The sequence below is a fragment of the Urocitellus parryii genome, chromosome 3, assembly GCF_045843805.1.
Source record: "Urocitellus parryii isolate mUroPar1 chromosome 3, mUroPar1.hap1, whole genome shotgun sequence".
In the NCBI taxonomy this organism is placed as follows: Eukaryota; Metazoa; Chordata; class Mammalia; order Rodentia; family Sciuridae; genus Urocitellus; species Urocitellus parryii.
The window spans coordinates 13,889,179-13,910,448 of record NC_135533.1 but is presented as its reverse complement, the minus strand read 5'-3'; the positions used below and the strand labels follow the sequence as shown (position 1 = coordinate 13,910,448).

The 21,270-nt window shown below is 44.7% G+C and overlaps 1 protein-coding gene across 1 annotated transcript; it reads left to right on the top strand.

The window, feature by feature from the left end:
• Window positions 1-4,708: 4,708 nt before the first annotated feature.
• On the top strand, window positions 4,709-17,807 carry Rab19 (RAB19, member RAS oncogene family). The gene is made up of 3 exons (XM_026405418.1): window positions 4,709-4,909; window positions 7,456-7,639; window positions 17,252-17,807. Exons 1-3 carry the CDS (start codon window positions 4,709-4,711, stop codon window positions 17,518-17,520), a joined length of 654 nt encoding a protein of 217 aa, XP_026261203.1. The 3' UTR covers window positions 17,521-17,807.
• Window positions 17,808-21,270: the final 3,463 nt, after the last annotated feature.

The following is a 21,270-nucleotide window of genomic DNA, read 5'->3' as shown; positions in this document are numbered from 1 at the left end:
ACAACAGAACTCCGAGCAAGGGTCCCTTTAGGCAAATAAAGGCAAAGGTGCGCTGCCTCCTGGGGGCTTTCAACTGTTGGGGAAATGAAGTTGATATTCTTTTAGGTGTAGATGGACACAACACAATACCTTTATTTTATTTTATTTTATTTATTTATTTTTTAATGTGGTGCTGAGGATCAAACCCGGGCCCCACCCGTGCTAGGGGACCGCTCTACCGCTGAGCCACAATCACAGCCCCAGAAATGCAGTTCTTAATATATATATATATATATATATATATATATATATATATATATATATATATATATATATATCTGAATAGTAGAGCACTTGCCTAACGTTTGAGTCCCAGGATTCAACCTCCAGTATCACATACACACAAAAAAAAGTGAAAATAGTAAAAAAAAAAAAAAAAAAAGTGAAATATGTGGTATATATGTGTACATATTTGTGCATTTCTTTGTATATATACATGCACATGTGATTATGTTTATGCATGGATAACAAGTGCACAACCTCTGTTACTTCCACCCATGGCAAGAATACTTAATTTCCCCATAGCCCACACAATGCCCTTTCAACTTGGGGGAGAGGGTTGGACGGGGAGAGACAGTATCTCTGGACTTAATTTTTTTAACCACCTGGACATTTTTAACATTTGCTTCCTACCTCTGGGTGCCCTCTGAGTGCTGGATCTGTCAGCTGACTTACTTTGCAACCCTAACCATTACCAGAGGAAATACAATATTTTGCACCTGACCTCCTTGACACAGACACCACGTCTACTTCCTGCCCCAGCCGGTGCTTTTGTGGCAGATCCTGACCTACATTTGATTTCCAGGTTGAGGACATGCCATGGTGGCTCTCAAAGCAGCAGCCCAGGGCTGGGGATAACTCAGTTGGTAGAGTGCTTGCCTTGCGTGTACTAGGCCCTGGGTTCTGTCCCCAGCACCAAAAAAAAAAAAAAAAAAGCAGCAGCCCACAGAGCAGAGCAGCATTTGGCAGTGTCTTTTTTGTTTGTTTTCTTGCTCTACCTGCCAGCAGCATAGTGGTGTCTGTAATCCTATCGATTCAGGAGGCTTAGGCAGGAGGATTGCAAGTTTGAGGCCAGCCTCAGAAACTTTAGTGAGACCCTATCTCAAAAAACTTTTTTTCTTTTGTGGTGCTGGGGATTGAACCCAGGGCCTTATGCATGTGAGGCATGCATTCTATCAACTGAGCTATATCCCCAGCCCTCAAAATAAAAATTTTTAAAAAGGGCTGGAACAAGGGGTGGAAGATGTAATGAGAGGAGGAAATGCTGAGGAGTAATAATGGCCAAATGATGCTGTTTTATCATTGTGTGCATGTAGGAATATATAACAAATCCCATCAGTATGTTCAACAAGAAGACACCAATTTTTTTAAAATGTGAGAAGGAAAACAAGGGGCTGGAGTTGTGGCTCAGTAGTAGAGCACTCCTGGGTTAAATCAACAGTGACACCTCCCGCCCCCGCCACCACGGGCAAGAAAAAAAAGAAAGAATTTTTTTTAGGGGGGGAAGGGGTGCTGGGCCTTGTGCATGCAAGGCAAGCACTCTACCGAGCTATATCCCCAGCCCAAGAAAGAACATTTTACCTCATTCCCAGTATATACAACTGCATGTATACAACTGACCCAAACATTTTCTAAAGCAATATTTACCATTATTAAATTATGTACATTCTGAATTTCCCCCCAACCTCTTCTTGTAAAACTGCTGGTTGCAACCTCCTCAAGTTGATTTTGGGACTCTTTCCTAGAAAACACTATGCCAATTTCAGTATTTTATCAATCGGGATGTTTCCGATTCTCTTTTGCTCCTGGTGCTATTTAACAGCAATACACATTACCCTACATATATGTAGGTATACAGCCCTCTACCTACCTCATGTAGAAAATCTGGGGGGTTTTGGTTTGCTTTTTTGTTTTGTTTTGTTTGGACTGGGGAGTGAACCCGAGGTGTTTTACCACAGAGCTACATTTTCAGCCCTTTTTTATTTTTATTTTGAGACAGGGTCTTGCTAAATTGCTTAGAGTCTCATTAAGTTCCTGAGGCAGGTCTCCAACTTGAGATCCTCCTACCTCAGCCTCCCAGATCACCTAGTCATTATGCTAGAAGCCGTTAGTATTCTAGACTCTGTGGGGAATAGAAGGAGAAATCCATCTCAGCTCTACGCATCTACCACCAGCCTTCAGAACTGCAGGTTTGAGGTTTTCCAAGACCTAGAGATTAACCGTCACTGAGTGGTGGAATTTGGGAGTGAGATGAGACTTTTGTTCCGTTCTGTCTCCACACACACCTTCAAAGTCCTTTTTTTCACCTCCTCTTTGCTCGCTTCCTCTCTCTCTGGGACTTCTCAAAAAGAGCTTTTCAAATCGACAAAGCAATTAAGTCACTTAAGACTCATTATCCTTCTAACAACCCCCAGCCCAGCCAAACAGGGGACACCAGGGGAAATGACAGATGCCAGGTGCAGGAAAGACAGTGAGCAACAGGAGCAGGGGCAGCGTGGTTGCTGGAGGGGAGCTGGCTCCCGGTGCTCCAGCGCCTCGCCTGGGGCTCCGTGGCTGAGGTGGCTTGGGGCAGGTGGGAGGGACTGTGTTTGCTTTCCTTTCACTTTCTCAGGCCACACAACCTGATACCTGGGGCCAGAACTACAGTTCCCACCACGCAGCGAGGCAGGAGGAAGAAGGGGCACCGAGGGCTGCAAAGGAAACCAGGAGAAGACAGCATTACCTCTGGCTAGCACAGGTGAGAGAGGGAGACAGGTAAGCCACAGGTGAGCCAGGAAGGTAAAGGTGCAGGATGTGAGCTAAGGGGTGGCTCGGTTTCTCCTTGTGGAGCAGAGGGCTTTGGTGGAAACCCTGGGGGCTTACAGGGGAAAGGGAAGGAGGGACATGAAAATAAGGTTTCAGCTCAAGTTCAAGTGATGAGACCGGAAGTGGAATGGCTTTCTTAGTTGAAAAGTCAGAGGGAAATAAAAAAAAAAAAGTGGTTTATGTGATATCTGAGGCATCCAAGAAAGATATGGCTCTTTTTGATTCCTTTAAAACCCTGGGTTTTACATATTTACATACAGACTGGATATTTTTGTGATGATATAGACTGGGATTTTTTTTTTTTTTTTTTTTTTGTACTTTGGATTGAACCCAGGGCGCTCAACCACTGAGCCACATCCCCAGCCCATTTTATTTTTTTTCTGTTGAGGCAGGATCTCACTAAGTTTCTGAGGCTGGCTTTGAACTTGTGATCCTCCTGACCCTCTGGGATTACAGGCATGCGCCAGGTGCCTAGCTAGACTTGGTTTTTCCATAACGTTAGAGAAAAGAATGAATCAGGGGAAAATGAAGAAGGGTGTCAATGCAGAAACTTTTTTAGCACATCAAATTTTATCATCAAATAGGATAAGGTTTCATTTACTTTCATGAGATATCTGATGAGGAGACCTAACACAGTATCATATAAAGGACAGTTAAAGGCTGTTTACCTTGAGGGAATAGCTTTCTGCTACAAGTGTTTGATGAGCTGTCATGTGGAACAGGAATGTGACATGTTTTGGCACAGCAGAGGTATCTCTGGGGTTGACAGACTGAAATCCAAGGAAATGGGTTTCAACCCCGCAGAAGTCAGAGCTGCCCAATGGGTCATTTTCAGGAGGTAGTGACAGCGATATGAAAGGTGAGAATAAAGTTTCAGGTGATTGCTTGTGTTAACGAGTGTTCGTTCCCCAAACCTGGCTTGTCATCAGACTCATCTGGGGAGTGTGTATGTGTATGGTTCTGTTTTTGTTTTTTTAGTTTTAAAGTGTATATAATGGATCTGGGATGGGTTCTGGGAATACATATGTTTTAATTATCTTCCCAGGTAAATCTGATAATCAGTTAGTTTGGGGAAACACTACCATTAAACACTTTTAAACTAGCTGGGCATGGTGGCACACACCTGTAATCCCAGTGACTCAGGCGACTGAGACAGGAGGATTCCAAATTCAAGGCCATCCTCAGCAATTTAGCAAGTCCTTAAGCAACTTAGCTATACCCTGTCTCAAATAACAAATAAAAAGGGCTGGGAATGTAATTCATAGGTAAAGCGCCCCGGGATTCAATCCCCAATACCAAAGTAAGTGAATCAATCAGTAAATAGGCCACATCATTCTTCCCTGAACTGACTCTGAAGTAACTCCCGGTCAGACATCCTCAGTCCTGTCTCAGGCTTCCTGGGCAGCAAGTCCTCTGGTAGTTGGGAGGCTTCTCCCCAAAGTGAAACTGACATACACATGTCCTCCACCCGATTAATGGCAGGGAAGTCACTCCTGGGGGCACTTCCTCTGCCATCTTGCTCTCTGATGGCCCCTGGGGCACCTTGTCTCCTGGACTAGGCTTTCCTCAATGCTGTGATTGGAGAACAGGCATTCTCCATCCACCAGAGAATGACAGCCGTACCTTGTCATTCTGAGGGCACCCCTAAAGCACTGTCAACACATGGTGAAGGTATGGACTTGTGGGAAGTCTGGTACTGCCATCATTAGCATCCCACGCCCACGAGAATGTTTGAGCTGTGAAAGCCACCATGGCCCTCTGTCTTGTCTTCTGCTGGGTGTCCAGTGCCTGGTGCCTGGTGGGTGCCCACTAGAGAGAAGCTGAATCCCTTCTTTTCTTAGGTCTATTCCAGGTGATCAGAGTCATGCAGTTCTACAGCTCAGCCAGGGCAGCAGATGAGAACTTTGACTATTTGTTCAAAGTTATCCTCATTGGGGATTCCAATGTGGGGAAGACATGTGTGGTTCAGCATTTCAAATCTGGGGTCTACACTGAGACACAGCAGAACACCATCGGGGTGGACTTCACCGTGCGCTCCCTGGAGATTGACGGCAAGAAAGTAAAGGTGAGAGGAGCACAGGGTGGCTTTGCCTCCTTTAGTCAGAGTTCCCAACATGAAGCTCATCCATATCCCCCTGGAATGGGGGACATCAGCCTTTTAATTAAGGCATGAAACAAAGGAAAGGGCAAAAAAAAAAATCCACATACTCAAAAAATACCATAAGCAAAGTCAAAAGATGCAGGACAAACTGTAAGGAAATATTTGCAGTAGGAGACTGACAAATTGCTAATTTTATTAATGTGAAAAGAGCTCTGATAAATATCTAGGAAAAAAAGACCAACAACCAAATACAAAAAGTGGCCAATTCACAGACTGGACAAACCTACTATTTTCCAAGCTTTATAACTACTAGTTCATAGATTAAAATATAGATGCCCATCCTCACTGTCAAAGTATAAATTTAAATCACAGCAAGCTGGGTGCAGTGGCACACACCTGTAATCCAGCCGCTTGGGAGGTTGAGGCAAGAGGTTCACGAGTTCAAAGCCAGCCTCATCAAAAGCAAGGCACTAAGCAATTCAGTGAGACCCTGTGTCTAAATAAAATACAAAACAGGGCTGGGGATGTGGCTCAGTGGTCCAGTGCCCTGGTACCTATCCCTCTGCAAAAAAAAAAAAAAAAAATCAGAGCAAGATAATATGTTTTGCCAAATGTGCCTATAATCCTAGTGATTCAGGAGGCTGAGGCAAGAGGATCACTAGATAAGGGCCAGCCTAGGCCTCTCAAAAACTAAAAAGGGCTGGTAATGTATGTAGCTCAGGGGTAGAACCTCCCATAGTTCAATCCCCAGTACTGTCCCCCCCCCAAAAAAAAAAAAAAAACTGTTAGTGAAATGTAGTCAATGGATCTTATTTGTGATCTTTTTCCATACTGGAGATTGAACCCAGGGGCGCTTTACCATTGAACTTCATTCCCAGTCCTTTTTATTCTTTATTTTGGGGTATCAAGGATTGAACTCAGAGGCACTCAACCACTGAGCCACATCCCCAGCCCTTTTTTATATTTTATTTAGAGACAGGGACTCACTGTGTTGCTTAGGGCCTTACTAAATTACTGAGGCTAGCTTTGAACTCATAATCCTCCTGCCTCAGCCTCCCAAGCTACTGGTATTACAGGTGTTTATTGGGTATCTTTTTAATTTTTTTTTAAATATTTTTTAATCATTGATAGACCTTTATTTTATTCATTTATTTGTATGTGGTGCTGAGAATTGAACCCAGTGCTTCACACATGCGAGCCAACTGCTCTACCACTGAGCCACAACCCTTTTTTATTTTTAATATTTTTTTTTAGTTGTAGGTGGACACAATATCTTTATTTATTTATTTATTTTATGTGTTGCTGAGGATCAAACCCAGTTCCTCACACATGTGTGGCAAGCTCTCTACCACTGAACCAAAACCCCAGTCCTATTTGGGATCTTGATGAAATAAAAACAATTGTAAAAAAGGTATTTGGGCTGCTGGGTAGAGTGCTTGCCTTGCATGCACAGGCCCTGGGTTCAATCCCTAGCACCACATACACACACACACACACACACAAAAAAAAGTTGGGCTGAACGTGGTGGTGCAAACCTGTAATCCTAGCAATTCCAGAGGCTATGACAGAATGATCACAAGTTCAAGGTCATCTTGCAAAATTTAGCAAGACTTTGTCTCAAAGTAAAAATAACCAGTGAGCTAAGGATGTATGTCAGTGGTAGAGCATCCCTGAATTCAATCCCAGTATAGGAAAAAAATAAAATAAAAAATTGAACTTCTAATTCCAGCTACTTGAGAGGCTGAGGGAATAAGATTACAACTTTGAGGCCAGTTTGGGCAATTTATGGAGCCTCATCTCAAAAATAAAAAGGGCTGGAGATTTACCTCTGTGCTGAGCACTTGCCTAGCATGTGGGGGATGCTGGATTCAACCCCTGATGGCCAGGGGATGAATATTTTGGAAATCATCAGGAAATTGTTAATATGGTCTGGCTACTAGATGATACCAAAGAGATAGCTGGTCAGGGTGGTGCATGACTGTAATCCCAGCAACTGGGAAGGCTGAGGCAGGAGGATCACAGGTTCAAGGCAAGTCTTAGCAACTTAGTGAGACCTCGTCTCCAAATTAAAAAAGAAAGGGGGGGGGGGTGCTGGGGATGTGGTTCAGTGGTTAAAAAAGAAAAAGAAAAAAAGAAAAACACCCTAGATTCAATCCCCAGTACCAAATAATAATAACAATTTAAATTAATTCATTAAAAAAAAAGTTTAACCAATGCCATCCCCCATCAATGGGCAGGCTCAAAGGATAACCCCAAAATCTGGACCTAAGGACATTGAGGTGAGAAGTCAAAGAACAAATGCTCTGCTTCTCAGGGAAGCCTCCTGTAGGTGGTGATATGCAGTCCTGAAAGCACAACGGTCCAAGTCACCCTGGGAACCACTAAAACAGATTCCCCGCCCAGCCCTGCAGGGAAAATGAGTGAGACCCAGGACACTGCGTTGAGTTACTCCGGGGAAAGAGGTCGCGTGTGGCCGGACGCCTGAAGGCCCTTCTTCTGTCCTTCTGCAGATGCAGGTGTGGGACACCGCGGGCCAGGAGCGCTTCCGCACCATCACCCAGAGCTACTACCGCAGCGCCCACGCAGCCATCATCGCCTACGACCTCACGCGGCCGTCCACGTTCGAGTCGGTCCCCCACTGGATTCACGAGATAGAGAAGTACGGGGCGGCTAACTTGGTCATCATGCTGATCGGTAGGCGTTCCCCGGAGGCTCACTGTTTTCTTGACCAGCCCCCTCTGCGGGCGCCCAGCGGGTCGCGAGTTTTCCGGGGCAGGCGATGGGTCGTGACAGCGATGGACGGGACCGAAAAACTACCTTGCCCAGAACTTCCCAGTAGATTCATTTGAGCATGAGAGTGGGGTGGTGAGAACTAGTTAGAGGTACAGATTTCTAGGCTGGGGACGCGGCTCAGCGCCAGAGCGCGCGCCTGCGGTGCGCACGGTCTCGGGCTCCGGCTCCGGCTCCAGCAGGGGCGGGCGCGGGACAGATTTCGCCACCCCTCCCCCGAGCTCTCATTGGGTGGATCTGGGGTGGGCGGAGAGGCCCCTGCACACCGCGTGCACAGGTGCTGTGTGGACTGCACAGGTAGTACGACTGGAGTTAACAGACAGGTGGTTCCAAATCGCCAGGACGTCACTCAGATGAATGTGCCTCGCTATTGAATGACTTCATTGAGTGATTATCTATATTCTTTAAGACCCTGAAACAGCCGGGCGCGGTGGTGCAAGCCCGTAATTCCAGCGGCTCCGGAGGCTGAGACTGGAAGATTGGGATTTCAAAGCCAGCCTCAGCAACAGCGAGGCACTAAGCAACTGAGTGAGACTCTCTCTAAATAAAATATAAAATAGGGCTAGAGAAGTGGCTCAATGGTCAAGGGCCCTTGAGTTCAGTCCCCGCTACCCCCCCCCCCCCCGCCAAAAAAGACCCTAAACTATCCAGACGTGCCCAAGCCTGTAATCCCAGCAATTTAGGAGGCCCAGGCAGGGGATCACAAGTTCAAAACCAACCTCAGCAATTTAGCCAGGTCCTAAGCATATCTCAAAATAAAAAAATAAAAAGGGTAAAAAGGGCTGGGGATGTGGCTCAGTGGTTAGGAGCCTCTGAGTTCAATCCCGACCCTCCCCCCCAAAAAAAAAAAAAAAATCCTAGACCAAACTTAACAACAAACCATCATGAAAATTAAGGAAAAATTCAGTTACACAATGAAAACTTCCTACTTTGAAATATGGGCAGTCCTATTATACATTTAGAAAAGCATTTCTCTGCTACTTGAGTATTGCAAGCCGAGTTGGCTTTTCCTCCCTCCTAGAAATACTACTGTTTACCAAGTGGTTGCTAAGTTTTAGTTTTAGGTTGCTAAGTTTTAAGTTTAGGCTAGAAGTCTGGTCTGTGTACCAGCAGCATCACTTGGGAGTTTGATCTCAGGGTAAGAAGATCTCAGGCTCTACCCCAGACCTGCTGAGTCAATCTTCATCTTAACAAGATCCTGGGGTGACTCAAATGCATGTTACCTGCGTAAAGCACAGCTAAAACTTGCAAAGATAGCTAGCTATGGGACTGAGAAAGAGCTAACCATACCAGGTGTAATGGCTAGTGCAGGACCTGTCTAGTATATCCTAACCCTGTGGCAAGTTATCTTGAGATATGGTATGCTCATCTTTATGATAGGACTAATAGTATTGATAGGATGAGACTTGGTAGTGGGGTTAGGGATATAGCTCAGTTGGTAGAGTGCTTCCTTGCATGCACAAGGCCTTGGTTCAATCCCTAGCATCACACACACAAAAAAGGACTTAGTAGTATTGTAAAGATTTAATGAACCAATAGGAGGCTGAGGCAAGAAGATCTCAAGTTTGAGGCCAGCCTCAGCAACTTAGTGATACCCTGTCTCAAAAATTGGGGCTGGGATTGTTGCTCAGTGGTAGAACACTTGCCTAGCATGTGTGAGGCGCTGGGTTCGATTCTCAGCACCACATATAAATAAATAAAGGTCCATTGACAACTAAAAATTTTTTTAAATTAATAATAATATGAGCTGGAGAAAGTCAATTAGTGTTAAAGCACCCTGGATTCAATTCCCAGTACAAAAATAAAATAAAATAAAAATTTAATGAGCTGGGCATGATGATGCACACCTGTAATGCCAGCTTTTCAGGAGGTTGAAGCAGGAGCATTCCAAGTTGGAGACCATCCTGGGTGACTTAGTGAGATTCTATCTCAAAATAAAATTCAAGAAAGTGCTGGGGGTGTCACTCAGTGGTAAAGTACTTGACTAGCATACTCAAGGCCCTGAGTTTAATTCCCAGTAAGAAAAAAAAAAAAAAAAAGAGATGATGTACATAAGTACAATGCTATGGCACATAGTAAGCACTTAATAAAGAGTAGGATTTGTTTCTAGAATGTTCATTTGTTTGAAAGAACTAACTTATCTATGGTCCCCAAATAACAGGGGCCTTGCCGGGTGCACACCTGTAATTCCAGTGGCTCTGAGGGCTAAGGCAGAAGGATTCCAAGTTTGAGCCCAGCCTCAGCAAGGCCCTTGGCAACTTAGCAATACCCTGTCTCAAAATAAAAATATAAAAAAGGTCTGGACATTTAGCTCAGTGGTACAGTGCCTTTGGATTCAATCCCCAGTACAAAAAAATTTTTAATTAATAACAGTAGGGATCCCCAGCACCATAAATAATAATAACAATAACAATGGCCTATGTAAAAGGTCGAAATGCATGGGAAAAGCCAAGCAATCAAGCCCTGCTAGGGCTAGGACCATAGTAAAATTAGGCCACCAAAAAGCAAGAGGCTGCTGGGCATGATAGTGCACACCTGTAATCCCAGCGACTCAGGAGGCTGAGACAGGAGAACATGAGTTCAAAGCCAGCCTCAGTGATTTAGCAAGGCCCTAAGCAACTCAATGAGACCCTGTTTCTAAATAGGGCTAGGGATGTGGCTTAGTGGTTGAGTGCCCCTGAGTTCAATCCCTGGTACCCCCCCCAAAAAAAAAAAAAAAAAAAAAGTAAGAGGCTGAGGATCTGATTCTCAGGACTGGACCAAGGTCTAGGCTGTGGGCCCACCCTCCCCTTGCCCTGTAAACCAGCCCCTTGCCCTCTACATGCAGCTGTGTTCTCTCAGAGCTGGTTCTCACACATGGGATAACCTGGGCCAAACACATTCTTTCACAGCTGAACAGTCCCTCATGGATTCCCTCAAAGCACCCTCCCAGGCCTGCTCTGCTAAAAAAGCCCATCCTCTCAGTATCTTCCGTCTCACTTCCTTAGGAAGGAATCCTGTTGCTCTACTCCTCTTTTCATGGCAAAGCATGGTCCAGGCCAGCCTAAGATAAGCTGGCCTGGAATAGAGGGCCCAGCCAGACCCAGTAACTGGACCCCAGGGGAAGAGAAGGTCACAGGACACAAAACCCATTTGTGGATGGGCTGTTGCCTTGAAGAGGTCATTGGCATGTTGTTGGTATAGATTTATTACTTTCATGAGTCCAGAAAGGATTTGCATTTCACAACCTTTATTCCTTAGGTCTTTGCTGGAGTTTTTCTTTTTGTTTTGTTTTGTTTTGTTTTGGGGTGCTAGGGATGGAACCCAGGGCCTCCAGCAGGCTAGGCAAATGCTCTACCACTGAGTACACTCCCAGCTATGTCCTGACTCCCACTCTGGCCTGTCTCATGCCCAGATTTGAGGACAGTGTTGCTGCTTAACTCATTCTGCTTCTCCTCACTGAATAACTAAAGCCTGGACTGCTCGCCCTTGCCTGCTGCCTCAGACCCAGAGCCCGATTCCACAGTCTGCTGCCAAAGGGAATGCCCTCCACATTTAGTTCCGTCTTTTTGGAATGTGTCCTTTCCCACATCCATGGACCAGGGAGGGGACTTCTGCATAGAGGGTCCTCATCTGTTCTGTAAAGGAGTGAGAGGCCACCTCTCTTCTCTAAGGTCCCCTTCAGGACCAGAAGTTATGACTTCTGATAGGGCACTTACAGTGACAAAGTTCAGAGTTATGAAGATAAAAATGCACCTGGAAAGGGTCCCTATGTCTTCTTCAACACACATTTCTGCAAAGCACCAAGTGGGCAGCTCACCAGGGTTTCCGGATTAAATTAGGCAACAGATACAAATCACTTAGTTCCCAGCAAGCTGCACAACAACTGCTTCCTATGAGCAATGCCCCCCAGGGGTGCAGGACAGGACAGTGCTAGGAAGATACGAGTACAGGTGACACTCATAAAACACTTGGAAGGCTCTGGTCTAAGTTCTCTCCTGGGTTATTCCATGAATCCTCACCACAATCCTAACAGTGGAGACTACAGTCCACATTTCCTCGAGAAGGGAATGGAGGATAAGTGTCCAGGCAGGTAACTTAGCTCTATTACTTACAAGCGCAGCAAGATTGGAGCCAGAGCATTGGTTCTCAGAGCCACTGGTGGGCTCAGCCCCTTTATGACTATTCTCCAACAGCTGATAGACCCAGTCAGTCAGGGCTCTTGAAAGCTCTGATTGAGGCCACATCTATGCCTTTGTGCCTGGACTTTGGGACCAGATGTGAGTTTCAGTTTCCCTCTCTGTCCTCTTTGTTGGAACTTGGGCTTCTTACTCTGAATTCTACTTCCTCAGCTATAAAACTCCCATTCAAGAACCTGCTCTGAAGGTTTTGTTACATTAAAAAGATTAAATTCAGCTGGGGCTGTAGCTCAGTGGCAGAGCACTTGCCTAGCATGTGTGAGGCACTGGATTCGATCCTTAGCACCACATAAAAATAAACAAATAAAATAAAAGCATTCTGTCCATCTATAATTAAATTTAAAAGAAAGATTAATAGTCAACAGTTACAAATCACTTAGTTCAGGGCTGGGGATGTGGCTCAAGCGATAGCGCGCTCGCCTGGCATGCGTGCGGCCCGGGTTCGATCCCCAGCACCACATACCAACAAAGATGTTGTGTCCGCCGAGAACTAAAAAATAAATATTAAAAATTCTCAAAAAAAAAAAAATCACTTAGTTCAGTGCTAAGCACTCAAGAAAAGGTGGGTGTTATTTCCTAGTAGAAAGAGAACATTGCCAGACAGACTCCCCCAGCTAGACTTCATGCCCCCCCACTTATTCCCCTTTTCTTCTCCCCAGAAGGTGAGCAAACGTAACTTTCATGACAACCATTGCCTCTCTTTATCATTTTACTTCCTGAATCCATATCCCTAAATACGGCAGTTTTGTTTTGCTATTGCCTTTAAATTTTATATCAAAATATAAAATTTATATCAGAATCATACAGAATGTCTTCCCCTCAATATTGTTCATGAGATTCATCCTCTTTGTTGCATGCAGGTGTGATTTATTCTTTTGCATGATTTATATAATAATCCTTTGCACCAACATACTAGGCAACAGTTAGATCTTAAGTGCCCCTCAAAAGTCTATGGAGGGGCTGGGGATGTGGCTCAAGCGGTAGCGCGCTCGCCTGGCATGTGTGCGGCCCGGGTTCGATCCTCAGCACCACATACCAACAAAGATGTTGTGTCTGCCGAGAACTAAAAAATAAATATTTTAAAAAAAAAAGTCTATGGAGGCCTAATGCAGTGGCACATGCATGTAACCCCTGCAGTTTGGGAGGCTGAGGCAAGAGGATCTAGAGTTCAAAGCCAGCCTCAGCAAAAGTGAGGCAACTAAGCAACTCAGTGAGACTCTGTCTCTAAATAAAATACAAAAAAAAAAAAAAAAAAGCTGTGAGGGCTGGGGATATAATTGGTAGCATGTTTGCCTCGCATGCACAAGGCCCTGGGTTCAAACTCCAGCACCACACACACACACACACACACACACACACACACAAAGGCTGTGGATGTGGCTCAGTGGTTAAGAGACCGTGAGCCCTGAGTTTAATCCCTGGTACAAAAACAAACAAACAATAAAACAAACTTCCAAAATACAAAATACAAAACAAAAGCAACTAAAATAAATAGATGATGAAACAGTTTGTGTTTGTAATACTACTAGGCAATAAAAACTATTACTATTACATTGAAAATGGGCAAATGAACTACCAATGCATGCAACAACCTAGATGGATCTCAAAGGAATTATGCTGCTGGGCATGGTGGTGCACACCTGTAATTCCAGCAGCTTGGGAGGCTGAGGCAGGATCGTGAGTTCAAAGCCAGCCTCAGCAAAAGCAAGGCAATAAGCAACTCAGTGAGACCTTGTCTCTAAATAAAATATAAAACAGGGCTGGGGATGTGGCTCAGTGGTCCAGTGCTCCTGAATTCAATCCCTGGTACCAAAAAACAAAAACAAACAAAAAAACAAAATTATGTTGAGTGAAAAAAGCCAATCTATCTATCTCTCTAATTTTTTGTTTGTTTATTTAGATACACATGATAGTACATTGACCTTGACATATCATACATTTGAATAAGATGGGATATAATTTCTCATTTTTCTGAGTGTACAGGTTGCAGAATCACATTGGTCATGCAGTCACATATATACACACAGTAATAATAATGTCTGTTTCATTCTACTCTCCTTCCTATCCCCCCATCCCATCCCATCCCCTCCCCGCCCATCACTTCTCTCTACCTAATCTAAGGTAATGCTTTTTTCTTTTTCTTTTCCTCACATCTTCATACATGTGTTTTGCAATTCCCCTTCTCCTTCCCTTTCTTTCCCACCCCTCTTCCCTATGTAGAGGTAGTCTTCTTCCCTACCGTATTTTGAGTCACTCCCCTTATATCAGAGAAGACATTCGGCATTTGTTTTTTTGGGATTGGCTAACTTCACTTAGCATAATCTGCTCTAATGCCATCCATTTCCCTGCAAATGCCATGATCTTATTATCTTTTAGTGCTGAGTAATATTCCATTGTGTATACATGCCACATTTTTTAAATCCATTCATCCATTGAAGGGCATCTAGGTTGGCTCCACAGTTTAGCTATTTGAATTGTGCTGCTATAAACATTGATGTGACTGTGTCCCTGTAGTATGCTGTTTTTAGGTCCTTTGGGTATAGAGGAATAGCTGGGTCAAATGGTGGTTCCATTCCCAGCTTTCCAAGGAATCTCCATACTACTTTCCAAATTGACTGCACCAATTTGCAGTCCCACCAGCAATGTATAAGTGTACCTTTTTTCCCACATCCTCACCAGCACTTATTGTTGTTTGTCTTCATCATGGCTGCCATTCTTACTGGAGTGAGATGGTATCTTAGAGTAGTTTTGATTTGCATTTCTCTAATTGCTAGAGATGATGAGCATTTTTTTGTATATTTGTTGATTGATTGTATATCCTCTTCTGAGAAGTGTCTGTTCAGGTCCTTGGCCCTTTTGTTGATTGAGTTATTTGTTTTTTTGGTGTTTAGCTTTTTGAGTTCTTTATAGAGATTAGAGCTCTATTTGATGTGTGAGGGGTAAAAATTTGTAGGCTCCTTATTCACCTCACATATTATTTTTCTTGCTGAGAAAAAAAACTTTTTAGTTTGAATCCATCCCAGTTGTTAATTCTTGTGCTATAGGCATCTTATTAAGGATTTTGGAGCCTAGCCCCACGAGATGGAGATTAGGGCCTACTTTTTCTTCTATTAGATGCAGAGTTTCTGGTTTAATCCCTAGACCATTGATCCATTTTGAATTAACTTTTGTGCATGGTGAGAGATAGGGATTCAATTTCATTTTGTTGCATCTGGATTTCCAGTTTTCCCAGCACCATTTGTTGAAGATGCTATCCTTTCTTCAGTGCATGGTTTTGGCACCTTTGTCTAATATAAGGTAGTTGTAATTTTGTGGGTTAGTCTCTGTGTCCTCTATTTAGCACAACTGGTCTACTAGCCTGTTTTGGTGCCAGTACCATACTGTTTTTGTTACTATTGCTCTGTAGTATAGTGTAAGGTCTGGTATAGTGATACCACCTGTTTCACTCTTCCTGCTTAGAATTGCTTTAGCTATTCTGGGGGTCTCTTATTCTTCCAGATGATTTTTTTTTAAAAGAAAGAGGAGGAGAGGGAGAGAGAATTTTTTAAAATTTTATATATATATATATATATATATATATATATATATATATATATAATTATATTTTAGTTTTCAGCAGACACATCTTTGTTTGTATGTGGTGCTGAGGATTGAACCCGGGCCACACGCATGCCAGGCGAGTGCACTACCACTTGAGCCACATCCCCAGCCCCTCCAGATGAATTTCATGATTGCTTTTTCTATTTCTATGAGAAATGCCATTGAGATTTGATCGGAATTGCATTGAGCCTGTATCTCTTATTATTCTTATGGCATGCTGGCAATTGAATGCAAAGCTTCACACATTTTAGGCAAGTGCTCTGTCACTGAGCCACACCCCAGCCCTGTTTTATATTTTATTTAGATAAAAAATAATATTGTAATAAATCTTTTTTCTTTCTTTGTGGTACTGGAAGTTGAACCCATGGGCACTCTACCACTGCGCTACAAACCCAGCCCTTTTTATTTTGATATGGGGTTTCACTAAGTCACCCAGGATGGCCTGGAACTTGTGATTTTGGACACAATACCTTTATTTTATTTATTTTTATGTGGTGCTGAGGCTCAAACCCAGTGCCTCACATATGCTAGGCAAGTGCTCTGCCACTGAGCCACACCCCCAGCACAGCTGTGATAAATCTTGATGTCTAGTGGAATAAATCCTGTGGGAAAACAATTTTACTTCCACATTCCACACTCAGATAATTTTTTTTTTAAGAGAGAGTGAGAGAGGAGAGAGAGAGAGAATTTTTAATATTTATTTTTTAGTTCTCGGCGGACACAACATCTTTGTTGGTATGTGGTGCTGAGGATCAAACCCGGGCCGCATGCACGCTAGGCGAGTGCGCTACCGCTTGAGCCACATCCCCAGCCCTCCACACTCAGATAATTTGATAGCATATGCATTGAAGAGAAGAGCCAGGGTATTTTTCCTTCTATGGGCCATCCTCAGTCTCACTCCCAAAGCCTGTCATGGAACTCCCTTGGGTAAGGTAAATGCTCCACATCCTGCAGGCGCTGGTGCTTACAGAGGCGGATGCAGTCTAACAAAACTCTGAACTGTATGCTGAAAGGTTGTTCATGCTATTGTATGTAAAGTTATAGCTTAAAAAGTCCTTCAGTGTGCACCTCCAACCCAACAAATCACCATCTCCCCAACCAGATGGGGCCCACCTCACAGCATCCAACACTTTGTAGTTTGGGGAAAAATGAGTGAAAAGAGGATCAAGATTTGAAGGAGGAGGTTGGTCTGAGAGGCACTCTGGTTCATTTTGTTCCTTGTCAGGGAGGAGTGACAGCTCCACCTATTCTAGCCAGTAATACACACTTCTCCTGCCCGTGCCCACCGGCTTTTTTTTTTTTTTTTTTTTTTTTTTTTTTTGGTACAGGGGATTGAATCTGGCGGGGCTTAACCACTGAGCCATATCCCCAGCCTTTATCTTTTTTGAGACAGTCTCACTAAGTTGCTTAGTGCCTCACTAAGTTGCTGAGGCAGGTTTTGAATTTGCAATCCTCCTACTTTGGCTCCAGAGTCACTGGGATTACAGGGTATGCCACCACTACCACACCATCTGGAGAGAGTGGCTCCACTTGCACCCACCTGTGGTTTCACCTGCAGTACGTTCGCCCTCAGCAATTTGTGAATGGGTGTGCAATTGCTGAAGTCAAATGTTCTTTTTAAAGCTCACTTGGAGGACTGCGGACATAGCTTCATGGTAGAGCACTTGCTACCTCTTGTAAGGCCGTGGGGAGACAGGTGAGATTCTCAGTGGAATGTCTGCTTCTCTTTCACTTTCAGGAAACAAATGTGACTTGTGGGAAAAGCGGCACGTCCTGTTTGAGGACGCCTGCACACTGGCTGAGAAGTACGGCCTCCTGGCAGTTTTGGAGACATCCGCCAAGGAGTCCAAGAACATAGATGAAGTCTTCGTGCTGATGGCCAAGGAGCTGATCGCCCGCAACAGCCTGCACTTGTATGGGGAGGGCGGCCTGCACAGTCTGCCCACAGACTCCAGTCCAGTTCTTATAGCCCAGGGTCCGAGTGAGAAGAGCCACTGCACCTGCTGAATACGAGGGTGAGGCCAATTTGGAAAGCAGAGGCAGTCAGATACCCAGGGTCCCCTGTGTAGCACTGCAGGACAAATGCAGCCTTGCCACTGACTCCTGATCCCTCCAGCCTGAAGGAACAGCACTTCTGCCTTGACTCACCGCAGACTCCAAGGAAAGGGAACAGCATCATCTTTCTTAACTCCTAGTAAAACTTGAACTTATACAGGGGAAGGTCAAGGTTTGCATTTCCCTTCTTTTCTGCCCCACCCCCATCCCACCAGGTCAACTGCTTTCCCCTGGATTTCGCTTCTCAACTTGAAGAAGATAGTGAAGGAAAAACAGGAGAGGATGTTTGGAACATTCTACAGCTCGGGCAAGGAAATGGGAGAAAGCCTGCCATGAAAAAACCAAAATGCTGTTGTCTTGTTTCCCCCAACATTCACACCTCAGTTTGCACTGGGGAGCAAGTCCTGTTACCTAAACGCAAGCAACAGTGTCTTGCAGAACTGCCAGGAACCACCCACACGAGGGAGATGGAATCGAGTCCCACTTGGTCTGGATTGGGCTGATGGGGCACTTTTTCGACCATAAGGATATGAGGGATGCCTAGAATTTCTAAAACATCTACTGGATCAGAAATCAATTCTGGGGCTGGGCTGTGGCTCAGTGGCAGAGCGCTTGCCCTAGCATGTGTGAGGGAGTAGATTCTCAGCACCGCATATCAATAAAGAAAATAAAGGCCCATTGACAACTAAAAAAGTATATATTAAAAGAAAAACCAATTCTGAATTGAAATTAAATTGGCTCATAGAGGATTATAAAACTAGTGTTGTATCACTTCTTCTCTAAGATGTGGTCCGAGAGCAGCTGGATCCTTGGAGCTCGTGGGGGAATAGATCCTTGCTTTCAGAACTAAACACATAAGGTTGGCCAGGCAGGATCCAGGCAGCAGGGGATTCCAGAGCAGGCAGTAGGCCAGGGCCCCTCGACCTCAAGTGTCTGAGACCCCAGTGAGCAATGGCTATTCACCTGGCAGAGGCACCTGTCTCCGCTGATGACTGCAGCTGTCAGTTGCAGAGTCACCTGTGAGGGTCAGAAATGATGAGAAGGCACCGGAAAGGAACACACTCTTGGTTTTAACTCAGTGCTACAGAGAAGATGTACCCAACTGCAGGATGCTGCACTTAACCAGGGACGTCCCCATATCCTTTCTCCCAGAAGTCCCTGGCCATCCCTCCCTTTCCCTGCTCTGAGTATCTCAGCTTCGTGTTTAAAAGGCTAAACCTTTTGGTACAGATGGTGGTGGAGCAGCATGCACCCCCAAATACCACCCAGCTCACTCTCAGCCCAGAATCAGTCTTTAAGGCCACCTTTCTTCCTCCCACCAGCCCACTGACACCTGAGGTGTCCTTAGCTCCCTTAGACATTTCCTGGTCCCTAGGAGTTCAATCTTAAATTCTGACCTTCAGGATTCATCAACATACTAAATACCCCAAGATGAAGGGCAGTGCCTTCCCCCTGCTCTGCCTTCCAAAACACCAAGCACTTTTCCTTTTAACTTTGCAAGACACAGAGTTTCTAAAAGGTACTTAAGGTACCCTTTAGAAACTTTGTGTCTTGCAAGTCTTCACTCCTCCTGTTGAGCACCTCCATTCCTAGTTCAGCCAACCTGTTCAGTATGTGTCCCAAAATGAATGCCTTGTCAAAGGTGCCTCTGGTTGCCAGCTGCTGTGGAACAAAGCTGGGACCCCAGTCTCTATAGGAGCTTTCCTCCATAGGCCAGTGACAGCCTGAGGTCCCAGCCCTCTTAGGCATTTGCAGATTTGCATAATCACACAAACCCAGAGATAAACCCCTGAATTGTGCAGGTGTACACAGCAGCTTGGGAGACTGAGACAGGAGTTCAAAGCCAGCCTCAGCAAAAGCAAGCTGTTAAGCAACTCAGTGAGGCTGGGGACCTGGCTCAGTGGACAAGTGCCCCTGAATTGGGCCTTCAGCAAGCACCTTCAGCTCCTTGGAAGCTAAGGACATCAGGGGGAAAGAGCAGTCTCCTAGGAACCCCTGAAGCCCCCCTCTAGAACAGCTGTCCTTCCAGCCTGGGACATCCTGGGAGACATATATCCACAGGCATCCTTCTCATCCGGTCTTGGGTGATGGGATGCTCCACACCCCACTTAAGCACCTGAGCAGTTATGCTAAATCCCACAGAAGTTCTGGACCTCATTTTTTTGGCTGTTGACCAACCTTTGTTTTATTTATTTCAAACCCAGTGCCTCACACATGCAAGGAAAGCGCTCTACCACTGAGCCAGGACCCCAGCCCCCACATGACCTCATTTTTGCTGGAGTTGCAGCCCCTCCCATCAGCACCCTTCTCATTCCCTCCTCCACCTTTGTTCACAAAGGGGAAGCTTTGAGAACACTTGCCAAACTCCCAGTTTCCAGAGAAAAGTAAGAATTTGTATTAAAGGTCTGTGAGTTACCTCAGCCCCCATCCACTGCCAAATTCTTTCTACCCAGTTAAGACTGTCTTCCTCAGTCAGTGGCCAACAGGGGCCTCCTGTGCTCAGGTGCATACATTGGTGTGCACATGCTCTGCCCCACCCGTGTTCAGTCTAGAAGCTCAGACAGCTCTTGGCAGCTCTGTTCCACCCTTCAGGACTGACCCAGCCTGGTAAATGGTAAATGGTGATTATGCTGAGCAGGTGACCCCAGCCCTGGACTTGAGCCACAGCTGTCCTTGATTACGTGATCCTTTTTGGATTCCATTTGCTGTGGATTCAATGTGGTTGCTTCACTGTTTGTTTTTGAATTTTGCAGTGCTGGGGATTGAGCACATGCATGTAAGCATGTGTTCTGCCACTAAACTGCACTCTAGACCATGAACTCTCAAGTGGCACAAAAAAGGGGATGGCTGTGAAATCTTTTGAAAGTATAAAGCAAGACAAAGTCAATGTGAAATCATCTTCACGATTGCCCATCAGACATCAGAGAAGGGGGCCAGAGCTGAATGGTCCCTAGACATAATTGATATTTTAGGTTACACCACCCAGAGGAAAAGGGGTACATTTTTCCTCATGTTCTACTAGTCCCTTGAGAATAAAACCCTTTTCTTTTCCATACCTTGGCACAAATATAACACAAAGGAATTCTTGAAAAACTCATGTTACCTGAAAATGGGGGAAAAAAAAAAAATCTTGTTTAACTTCTGTTAGAGACAGCAGTATTTTCCCATGGAAGAAACCCTGCCTGTGCCCAGCCTTAAGAAGGCCCTGGTTGGTGCCACCCCTCAAACTGCCAAAGAAAAGAATCATGGCGGGAAATATCAAGTTCTGAGGGTTCTTTCAGAAGGAAGGTTCATGAGATCCTGCCATTTGCAACAGCATGGATGGACCTGGTAGAGTTTACACTAAAAGAAACAAGCAAGGCACAGGAAGACAAATACAACACAAACTCATTTATATGTGTAAATGTGAGCCCTTAGCAACTTAGACCTTCTGGAAAAAAAAAATTTAAAAGGGCTATGAATATAGCACAGAAAAGCACCTCTGGGTTCAGTACCAAAAGTAATAATGTAGTAAAGGATACAAAGTTTCAGTTAGACAGGAGGAATCAAATCTAGTTTTTTGGATTTGGGAGGGGGAGGAGTTTTATCACTTAACTGTATACCCAGCTGCCCACGCACCTTTTTAACTTTTTAGACAGTCTAAATTGCTTAGGGCCTCAACTTAGGGCCTGGAACTTGCAATCTTCCTGACTCAGCTTACTG

What these genes read in the sequence shown, in the direction of transcription:
- Rab19 (XM_026405418.1), top strand. Translation starts at nt 4,709, where the DNA reads ATGCAGTTCTACAGCTCAGCCAGGGCAGCAGATGAGAACTTTGACTAT. An exon ending in TTGACGGCAAGAAAGTAAAG is followed by an intron (nt 4,910 to 7,455) that starts GTGAGAGGAGCA and finishes GTCCTTCTGCAG; the next exon opens with ATGCAGGTGTGGGACACCGC. An exon ending in CTTGGTCATCATGCTGATCG is followed by an intron (nt 7,640 to 17,251) that starts GTAGGCGTTCCC and finishes TTTCACTTTCAG; the next exon opens with GAAACAAATGTGACTTGTGG.